This window comes from Misgurnus anguillicaudatus, chromosome 6 (assembly GCF_027580225.2).
Source record: "Misgurnus anguillicaudatus chromosome 6, ASM2758022v2, whole genome shotgun sequence".
Classification (NCBI taxonomy): Eukaryota; Metazoa; Chordata; class Actinopteri; order Cypriniformes; family Cobitidae; genus Misgurnus; species Misgurnus anguillicaudatus.
This window is the reverse complement of record NC_073342.2, coordinates 25259433-25270703: the sequence shown is the minus strand read 5'-3', so window position 1 is coordinate 25270703 and position 11271 is coordinate 25259433. Positions and strand designations below refer to the sequence as shown.

The window sequence follows — 11271 nt, the reverse complement described above, 5'->3', positions numbered from 1 at the left end:
TGTTTTATGCACAAAAACTTAAATTTGATATTTTTGGTCTAAACACCAGACTTTTTTTCTTGGGTCATTTTGCTTTTTACTGAAAACAAGACAAGAATTTTTCTTCTTGAAAATCATTTTTTGCAGTGTATAAGCTTATTTTTGTGAATCACACTGCAAAAAATTATTTTCAAGAAAAAAATGTCTTAGTATTTTGTCTTGTTTTCAGTAAAAATAAAAAAAATCTTAAATTAAGATACTTTTTCTTTATGAGCAAAACTACCCAAGAAAATAAGTCTTGTTTTTAGACCAAAAATATAACATTTAAGTGATTTTGTGCATAAAACAAGCAAAAAAATGGGGTAAACAATTTTTCTTGAATTTAAGAAAAATGTTCAAGATTTTTTTTCTTGAAAATCTTTTTTTTGCAGTGTGGTAAGATTAAAATACAACTATAGTCCCGTATTTTACGCGAAGGTCCGCATACATTCTCCTGTATGCAAATGCAGTATGCGCTCACTTTGGACACGTAGGTCACGCATGTGAGAATGTATGCGTCAAACGTATGTGTACATGTGCGTTCGACCGTGCGCCAACGTACAAAGACTTTACCCCGGGCTTAAGGAGACAGTTTTGAACACTAAAATTTAAGTTTATTTTAAACCATAAAAGGTTACGCATTGCAGCTTTAGAAAGAGCTTAAGTTATGTGAAACATAACTTCTTGTACTATAGTTCTTGTACTATATTTAAACAAATGTTCAATTTCATCCATCTACTCACGCTGTGCATTCGTGCTTTCTGATTTATTGTACAGTAACTGTACTGCTGCAGTGAGTGAGATCCTGAAATTTAATCTTTATCCGCAGCATTCCGGGTGTTTCAGTCGACTGCACAGCTGGGTTTATCCCAGACCTCCCACACATTAAACAGCAATTCACCCCCCCCCTCAGTAAATCAACTCCCCTCCCTGCACACATTCTCTCTTAACAACCTCAAATCTCACCTCAGGCCGAGGCGACACCTTCCCCTAACCACAACAGCACTTAGGACTGTGTCCCATCAACACTTACCTTAAAGGTCATGATGAGGTGGGTGAAGTGGAACTCGGCCTCAAGGTTCAACTGGATTGTGACGTTCTCCAAACCTGAGAGAAAGATTAGGTTTATTACATTGATTCACATGTCCTGCATTCCATTGAATGTAATGAATGCTTTCATTTTTCTTATCAGAACACCCAGAACTCTCTGTCGACACTAACTACCAAAATGTTCTTCTAGATATGCCTTTTGGCATCGACCTAGGGATGTTTTATTTTGCATGTGTTACATTTCTGAAGGACTATTTTGTGTTTATGTGTGTTAAATAACTATTCTGTCTTGAACCTGCTTAAACCCAAATTTTATTGCTCAGAGGTTGCGCTATTCTTATTTTAGAAGATCTGAATTCCCAGTTAGTTTAATTTAAAGAGATTGTTCACCCAAAACTGAAAATACTGTCCCTGAATGTTTACCATGTAGTTGTTCCAAACCTGCATAAATTTCTTTGTTCCGCTGAATACAAATAAAGATTTTTTGAAGAATGTTTGTAACCTAGTAGATCTAGGTCATCATTCTTTTTATAGAAAGAAAAAAATTATACTATGGAAGTCAATGGTGCTCCAGATCTGTTTGGTTATTAACATTAATTTCTTTGTTCTGCTGAATACAAAGAAAGATAATTTGAAGAATGTTTGTAACCTAGCAGATCTAGGGCACCATTATTATGATAGAAAGAAAAAATAATACAATGGAACTCAATGGTGCCCTAGATTTGATTGGTTATTAACATTAATTTGTTTGTTCTGCTGAATACAAAGAAAGATATTTTGAAAATTTTTTGTAACCAAGCAGATCTAGGGCACCATTCAATTTTATAGAAAGAAAATAATAATACTATGGAAGTCAATGGTGCCCCAGATTTGTTTGGTTATAAACAATTTATTTGTTCAGCTGAATACAAAGAAAGATATTTTGAAGAATGTTTGTAACAAAGCAGTTCTGGGGCACCATTCACTTTCATGGAAGGAAAAATAATACTATGGAAGTCACAGATCTGTTCGGTTTTTACCATTTTCCAACATATCTTCATTTGTGTTCAGCAGAACAAAGAAATTTATACAGGTTTTGAACAACCTGGGGTGATAAAATGATGACAAAATTTTTAGTTTTCAGTGAACTATCCCTTTAAGCAGCAATGTTGTCTAAGAAGTTTTTAACTTAAAAACTCTATGGATATAAATAGACACAAATTAGACAATTTAGTCTTTTTATGTACAGTAGGGCTGCATATATTGAAATTATCGAAATATATCACAGATGTGTATATAGTAATAGTTTGCAATAACTAAATAAATGTAATAATTCAAAAGGTTTTTGTATAGTCACCATTTTAGCAAAGAGACTGGCACGAGAATGTTAATGCTTGTGCATGCTCTGACGTATGAAAGTTGATCAGTAATCAGAAAGAATGTAAAACTTGTATGTTTGCTATAAAAAATTTTGTTTTTTAAACATGTTTAAGTAAGTTCAAATAGATTTTACAAACCTAAATTATTATTGTATTGCATACCGTGTTAGTTAACGCAAATCGCATTTGCTTCAATACTGTTCAGCCATAATGTCCAGTAAGATACAAAACTATAAATTTGCATATAGCATAGCTCATTTTTTTTAAGTTTATAATAAAATGTTTAACTTTTAATTCTAGACTTAGAAAATCGTATTTGTCATCTCACTGACACTGACACTCTAAAGCAAACATGTGACTAAAAAGAAACATCTAAAAAGTTGGGGACTTTGGCAAGAGTCAACACTTCATACCCATTAAATCAAATTGTCCAGGAGAATAATTCAAATAAATATGATTTACAATTCTGCCCTATGAGAATTCTAGTATGTGAAAAATCTTTCGGCACAAACGAAACCATTTTCACAGGAACATCTGTAACTTGTACATTACACGCTGTAGTTGTACTGCGGACTATATATGCTATACAGTTACACTGAACATCTGCTTTCAGGGTCCATCTACAGTACTTCAAAAGTGAGAATAAACAGAGCATATCTTTCGGTTAGCAGAGGTTCGCCGTCACCCCCTGTATTTCCCGATTTGTTTGTCCAGTTGTCTGCTGTATTTCTGATGAGTAATTGCTTTTCTGCATCTCCCACACCACATATCTCTCTCTAAACTATAGATTCACAGGCTTCTCCGGTTGCATTCATGGCCCTCGTTTCCTGTCTCTGTACATTCATGCTCCCCTGTTGCCATAATCAGTAAATCTCTGGATTTCCCCATTCCTCTTTCTGTTTTTTTTTTTGTTTTTTTTTGAGGAACATATGTCATATACGATACAGTTTTAACATTCTTGAAGATTACTCACAGGCAGATATACAGTATATTATTAGTAAACCAGCCATTTCAGCTTATAACCTCACTTAATTGGCCAATTAATCGAAATGGCCATTATTTTGTTAATTTGCGTAAACATGCTACACAACGTTTTGTACATGTATATGTAAGGGCTTTCGTGGATATTTCAGAGCAATTGATGAAATAAATATGTACCACTTTTACACGCTCGCAAAGTGAAACAAAAATGTATAATGCAGCCTTTTTAGGTTTATCAATGATAGCCTAAAGACCACGCCAAACACTGTGGGTTCGCACTAGAAGTCAGGACCGATGTAAAAATATTGTCTACACCACACAAGCAATCCGATCTAATACATTTTCGACTACCTCTGAATTTGGTTGAAAGTGGACGATCTCAAAGTGTTTCACAACCTGTTTACATCTGTATTTTGGTGTCATCCAATTGTGATTCGATCGACCAAACACATCTTAATACGAGGTGTGAACAGGGCCTTAAGGCCGAACTTAGTATACTTTGTTTTTTACGTGTTCGCTTACAGTGCGCAAAACGCAATTTCATTATCAGAATAGTGCACATGTACGGTACACGCACGGACCGATTTTTGAAACCCCACATACATTGTACACATAGGTCACGCATTCAACTAAGAGATTGTAGTATGTAGCCCAGGAGATGCATTGCAGTTTGACAAATAAACTATACTCATAAATATACTATAAATTATGCAAGGCTGTGTGTTCGACCATGTGCGTACGTTCCAACCTGATCTCACGAATTTTGTGCTCATTTTTCCGTGGCATTCTCACGGATCTCCGCATTTTTCCGTGGCCCTGCTACAGACTGTCTTTTTCCGTGGCATTCTCACGGATTGGTTACTCAACTGTTTTGTCCTATTTTCTTACCATTTTTGCTTCGGTTTAGGGTTAGATTTACATGAAATGACATCCCTACCCAAACCCAACTCTAACCCCAACGGCAGGCGACAATTGTTTAAAGTTTAGAAAATATAAAAGAATAAATCAGAAAAAATAGTATAAACCAATAGTTAAAGTAACATACTAACGCAAACACCAAATCTAACCCTAAACCGAAGTGAAAATGTTTGAAAATAGGAAAAAGCTGTTGAGTAACCAATCGATGAGAATGCCACGGAAAAAGACAGTCCGTAGCACGGCCACAGAAAAATGCGGAGATCCGTGAGAATGCCACGGAAAAATGAGCACAAAATTCCGTGACTATCCCACGGAACTTTGTGAGATCATGTTGGTACGTTCTCATATATGTAAAAAACAGACTACCGTATTTTACGGACTATAAGTTGCACTTTTTTCATAGTTTGGCTGGTCCTGCAACTTCAAGTCAGGTGCGACTTATGTCAAAATGAATTCATATTATGAACCAAGAGAAATCATTACAGCCGCGAGAGTCCGCTCTATATTGCTCCTGTATTTATGTAATTCAATGGATTCAGTGATGCGGAATGACTTCAAGCCCTTTTTGAACTTGATTTGGCTTGTCGTGTTAATTCAATTTTAGCCTCCCAGGTATGTTTGATATGTTATTGTGTCCGGTGAATTAATGGTAATTAACATGTAGAAACACCTATTCAGCCTACTGTTCTGTCTTCTGTGTGCCATTGTTCAGTTTAATAACTTGCCTTTCCAAATTAAATGTCTGTTCTTGGGTTTTGTGAAATCATTCTCTAAATAAACACGACATATAGTCCAGTGCGACTTATATATGTTTTTTACTCTATAAAATGCATTTTTTGACTGATGCGACTGATGCGAATTATACTCCGGAACGACTTATAGTTCGGAAAATACTGTACACACCGGGCTTCAGACATGTCATAGCCATAAAGGAAGGTTGAAAACCCTTTCCCAAGGGAAAAAGTTGTCATTCCACACTTAAAGACAGGCCATTATCTTAACTGGTCAGCAATTAGCCAACTGCTTTGACGATGTAAGACCAACCATTAGCGATTATAGAGAAACTACGGCGCGAGAGTCCCCTCTAATAAAACCTTGTTTCACGGGCTCACTATTTTCCCATGAACACTACACAAGGTGGGTTTGGTTTTCTGTGTTTGTGACTGCACTATGGACAAACATTTACATTACAGTTTATGACTGTACTTTTAAAAATGTGAGGAAGATGAGAAAAGCGTAGTCAAAAATAAGCTTACCATTTTCCGACTGCCACCAAGTCTTCAAGCGGTTCAGGGCGAACGTGGTCACAACATTTTCAATTCTGTGTCCGGTAAACAGATTTGTGCTCTCATCGTAGGAATCCCTGGAATCGCACACAAAGCACTTCTTCTGCTCCTGAGGTAGAGAAGGGTGGGAAAATCCGAAAATGTCAACTGCATTCTTGCGATTACACATATTGCTATATGACACATGCTGATGCCATAAGATGCCGGTCTTATTAACATGAAGCAGCTGTTAGCAGATGTGTTGACCAGATGGAAATTTTCTGTAACATTTTTATTTTAATTTAAAACCTATTAACTTAGCTATTAGATTAGCGATATATTGTGTGCAGCCGCTTACATTAAAACAAACGTCAGTTTGACATCATCATTTTCATTGAATGTATGCATGTTGTAAGGTTTCTCAAACGTTTCAAATGATTATTTGTTGAAGGGATGAGGGCACACGGATTGTCTTGATCAAAGAAACTGATAGAAAGATGTGATGTCTTTCGCCAGTCAATACTGTGAAGCAGTTATCTCTCTGTTTTAATCTGGCATGAGTGATCACTTAGCCATAGCATTAATTTGCCCATACAAACATGCACGCCAGTCTTTTAAAGATTCAAAGGGCCCTCATGGAATATTTCCAGCCATACTACGTACGAGATTTAAGAGCGTTTTGTCTACAAGGATGTAGTCTAGACATCTAAAGGTCGCAGGGCCGGAACCAAATCTCTAAAGACAAGATGCCTAAAGGCAAACATAGTTTTCATGTTACAAAAACACCCACATGAAATAAAGTGGTTACATTAAAGCTCATTCCTAAGAAGTTCAAGATGGGAGAAATCCCACAAATGGGAAAAACCTTTGACATGTGCTATTATAATATTACTACTAGGTCAAATAAAATATTTTAGATGAACATCTATAAGCTATTAAGGTTTATCTCTTTAACCTTTAAAAACCATCAGGTGGTCTTATTTTATGCAAAATTGCCCCATTATTATCCAACCCCAAACCATTTAGTACAAAGTTAACTAACAAATCAATGTTTCGACCAAAATATCTACATGTATTTGACATCGAAGACTGTAAATTACCTGCAAATGACTGACAATACAGAACGGTTCAGGTTTCAGAATTCCACATGTTGAGGTTGCAGAAAGTTGGTGAGCTCTTCCGATGAGAAGATCTCCCGTTGCGGGATAACAGCTTCCCTCTGTACAAACATCTCCCAGCTCAGGTACTTCTGCAAGAGCCCATGACCCTAAACCTTTGTGGAAGAAAAATATCCAAATTTATTTGTACTGATCAAAATTATATAACAGTAGACAACATTTGAAGTGGATCAAAACCTTTTTATAAAAGTTTTCATTAAACCAATCCCCAATGCCCGTTCTTGTCTTAGGATAACTTTGAGGATTTTTTAAATGTTGACTAGTATATTAGGCTAAACCTTTGTTTCTCTTTAAATATTTTTTTTCAGAAACATTTCATGTTTAAAATGAAATGTTAAGCATAAATGATTAAATTTATATGATCTGTCTCAGTGTATGACTTGACTTGGGTGGTTGGTCACATGAACATTAAATTAAATGCAACTGGCTATGTGGGCTTGTGGGTGAACTGTAGAGGTTTTAACATTGTGACAAAGAAAAGGTCATTAAAATTTATCAGGAAAAGTAAATAATAACAGAATTATTTCGCCAATGAACCCGAAAAGATCAAATTCAATTCATTGTGTGTTTAGAAAGTTAACAAACAAACTGAGGTGTCTAAAGTAAATGAATAGACTAACTGTTATAAGGTTTACCTCACAAAAAGTTGGTAAACTTGTACTCTACTGCAAACGGGATAGGATAAATGTATCATTTAAATAAACTTAAGTAAAATTTGACATCGAAAAAAGCGAATGTAACTTTACGTCTTTTAAAAGATGTAAATTCAAAATGAAAGGAAGAATTATACATCTCAATCAAACTGCCCAAACAAAACTTACATAAAAGGGATACAAGATGTAAAAGCATATTTTCCAGATCCATTGCAGTAATCCTGCAAACTGCAGCTCCCAGCAGTCCCAATCTGATCCCTGTAGTGTGAATCCGATCCCAGCACACTCTGCAATGATGAATCTGCCGGAGCTGCGCGAAACTTTTCTGCTCAATCTTCGCGCATGCGCACCACGCCAGTTCATCAAGGTGCTCTCTTGAGGTAAGTTTGCGCCAAATAAAAATAGACAAATATAACATAGGCCAACTCGGATATTTACACATGACAAATTAGCAGCAACTTTTACAATTTTATGGAATTATTTTTGAATAAAGATAGATATTTTGCCGACCCCCTTCAAGTGACGTGGAGCTAAAAAATGACAAAACCTTCATTTAAAAAATACGTTTCAATTGAGAAATAAATTCGTTTTTTTTACCTGTATGCTTTAGAAAATACTCCGATTTACCGTGTTTGTCCACATAAAAAATACTGTAGTATACTTTTAGTATTTTCTATAGTAGACGAAGTTAGACTGTAATTTTCATGATACTAGTGTATTTGAACCTTAGCATAGTATAGTAAGTTATACTACAGTATTTACTACAGAATATTACAGTATACATGAACAAAGAGTAAAAATGTTGGGTTGTTTTTAACCCAGAGCTGGGTAACTATTGGACAGAACACATTTCTGGGTTAAAAATGACCCAAACAATGGGTTGTTTTTACCCAACTGCTGGGTTATAGTGTTCTGTCCAATAGTTACCCAGCCCTGGGTTAAAAACAACCCAATATTTTTTAGAGTGTTGGTTTACTATACTAAATACAAAAGTATACCACGGTTTTTATGTCAGTGGAACCACCCTTACGAAAAGTAACCATTTTATTGTGGTAAAAGTGTAGTAACCATGGTGTATTGATTACTGCAGCAAAACCATGGTTATTTTGTGGTAACCATGGTTTTACTACAGTAAGTTTTTTTGGTGCTAACTGTAGTAAAACCATGGTTAATTTTCGTAAGGGTGTGGAAGTGACATGTATAATATGGCAGCATAAAAATGCAAACTTCCAATAAAGTTAAGATTTGCTCTTCTTTATACATTAATCTGTAGTTTCCCACGAAAAACAATTACAACACGCTAACAGCAGTTTTGTTAACCGTTAGTCTTACTTCTTATAATTAGAAGCTGGAGTGAACTGACCTGTGATCAGTTAAACAGCCTTAAATTACTGAGGAATTCCTCACTAATTAGACTGTTTGGCAGTGAGTCAAAGGCCATGAGGTTCATGTTGTGGTTATCCTGGCCGAGTTAAATTACTGTAATCCAAATGGATGAGCAGAGAAAACACAGCATCTTCTTAGTTTATACATAAGTAGACATGACTTAAAGTAGGTTTTGATGTGTATTCAGAATGTAAATGTACAGCAAATGTTTATTTTAACAATAAGGGTAGCAAGAGGATTTTCTATTAAATTTGATGTATTTTAACCAGCTCACATACATTTACTGATCTCCAGTTTTCTCAGAAAGAGACTGAAGTGACACATCTAATCAACGTAACTAACATTTAAACTATTGGCCGCCCTGATACTTAAATTTAATCAGTTTGCTGATTATAAGACTGTCTGGTCCAATAAATGATTTCCTCCAGAATGAACTATACGATTTACAGTAGCTTTCAGTTTTGTTGTTGTAAAAACATGTTATATAGTTTAATTTGCTTCATGACTTTTCCATTGTCTCTTTTTTGGCACATTTTGTAATCACCTCAGACGAAAAGCGTCTCAAATAGCAGTGGAAAGCAGCTGAATGGGGGTGGGAGATCCACTCAGACATCAATGAAATAACGATCAGCTTTGTAAAATACCTTTGGCTTTGCAAGTCAATAGTAAATGTAAAGGCTGTTAACACCACATCACAAAAGAGAGGCCATCCTGCGAGAGACAAACGAACACATTCCTAAAGCAGCAGGCATCCTATGTAAACTTGACCGTTTTATCTTATTGCAGCTGTAAAGAATGTGAACTGAAAAAGAAAGGCTTTAAGTAAATACAGTTAAGATAACTTTTCCATTACGCATAAAAGTTTGAAAACGAGTGAAATGTTATTCTGGCATGGCATTTAATTGATAAAAACTACAAAACAGCTCAAAAAGTTCATTCACAGACATGCATTACTTTAAGTAAAGTTAACAAAGGAGCTGACCACTTCTTTAACATAGTCAAAACAAAGTGGCAGGGGCTTTTCTGTTTACTTTTGAGCCCCCTTGTGGACAGTCAAGATCATACATTTCAATGTAAACCCCATAATTTTATAATTTAAACAATATTGCTAAGAAACATAATATGTAAAAGAAAAAATAAGGAAAAATGCAACATAATATTATTTAAAAAAGTTTTAATATGAAATATATCTTTGGACAGCACCATCTTTTTTGGTTGATAAGGGTTGATTTGTAGCACAAGATTGTAAGGAGTTAGCAGCACACAAACGTGTAAAGGATTTTGCATAAAATGACTGAACTGATCCAATAATCCTTTGCACTGCAATGCTTTCAGCATTCTCCCATGGTAACGTTTTTATCTAATTTTGAAGAAGCGAAGCCCGTGTAGGTCTCAAGTGGAGCATAGTCCGTATTTTCCCACTTTGTCATCAATGAAGTTCTTTAAATCAGTCGCCTCATTCTGAAGCTCCTCCAAATCTTTAATCTTCTCTTCTTTTCTTTTGGCTGCATCTAGAATCCTCTTCTCCAATTCTGAAATCACGCCGATAAATTTAGGTTAATTAAAATGTATCTAGCGCTTTTCACATTGGTGACCCTTGACCACAAAACCAAAGTCATAAGTTGCACGGGTATATTTGTAGCAAAAGCTAAGAAATACATTGTATGAGTCAAAATTATTATTTTTTAAATATAAAAAATCATTAGGATATGAAGTAAAGATCATGTTCCATGAAGATATTTTTTAATACATTTCCTATCGTAAATATATAATTTTTTTTAATTATTAGTAGTAATATGTGTTCTTTACGGGTCCACTTTATATTAATTAATCATAAAATGGCCCTGATATGTCACTAGACATTAAGAAATAATTTTCATTTTAAATATTTATATCACTGACAACAGTGGTCCGGCCATTCTTTTGCTTGGTTTTATGTTGTCATGTTGTGTATTGGCCACCAGTTGTGTGATTGCAGTACCAGTTTTAACCACAAGTTTTGTGATTGCAGTACCAGTTTTGGCCACAATCCTACATACTATTCAGGCAAAAACCCGAGGTCCAACCCTAAAAGTTTCACTTGTGCCTTGGACACGGGTCAGGTATTATATTAGTTGCTTTGAATAATTTAAAATGACTGTGTTTTTGCCGAACAGGGCCAAGAAGACCCGAACTATCTCCCGTGTGTGCACCGAGTGCTTTTCCAACCCCGTCTCTTTTTCCCCGAAATTTTTTTTTTTCATTTGGTCGGTGCAGACTCACGTTTAATGTTTTCAGGTTTGTCTCGGGCCAGGATAAAAAAATGATTTATGCACGTCGGGTAAGGGGTCATTTCGGGGCGGGTACATTTGGACTATACTGTTTTATATTTTTTTGAAAATATGCTCATTTTCCTGCTTCCCTAGAGTTAAACATTTGATTTTTACTGTTTTGGAATCCATTCAGCTGATCTCCGGGTCTGGCG

General features: G+C 35.5%; 2 protein-coding genes and 1 long non-coding RNA gene across 4 annotated transcripts in view; 1 reads left to right on the top strand and 2 right to left on the bottom strand.

Annotated features, from left to right (window-relative positions):
• lamb1a (laminin, beta 1a) overlaps positions 1-7745 on the bottom strand; it is a 36913-nt gene extending 29168 nt beyond the window's left edge. Inside the window, exons 1-4 of the mRNA XM_055193318.2 lie at positions 7590-7745; positions 6691-6863; positions 5582-5720; positions 1052-1125 (exon numbers count right to left, since the gene is read on the bottom strand). Coding sequence (XP_055049293.2) covers positions 1052-1125; positions 5582-5720; positions 6691-6863; positions 7590-7632 — 429 coding nt within the window. The 5' untranslated portion in view covers positions 7633-7745. The remainder of the gene's footprint in view (positions 1-1051; positions 1126-5581; positions 5721-6690; positions 6864-7589) is intronic.
• Positions 7746-7765: 20 nt separating this feature from the next.
• LOC129434383 (uncharacterized) overlaps positions 7766-11271 on the top strand; it is a 60605-nt gene continuing 57099 nt past the window's right edge. Inside the window, exon 1 of the long non-coding RNA XR_008640742.2 lies at positions 7766-7801. This is a non-coding gene — a long non-coding RNA (uncharacterized lncRNA). The remainder of the gene's footprint in view (positions 7802-11271) is intronic.
• The window catches only part of lamb4 (laminin, beta 4), a 33425-nt gene continuing 32124 nt past the window's right edge, over positions 9971-11271 (bottom strand). For both annotated transcript variants that reach the window (XM_055193317.2, XM_055193316.2), the window contains one exon: positions 9971-10339. In XM_055193317.2, the coding sequence (XP_055049292.2) occupies positions 10200-10339 (140 nt within the window). In that variant the 3' untranslated portion in view covers positions 9971-10199. The remainder of the gene's footprint in view (positions 10340-11271) is intronic.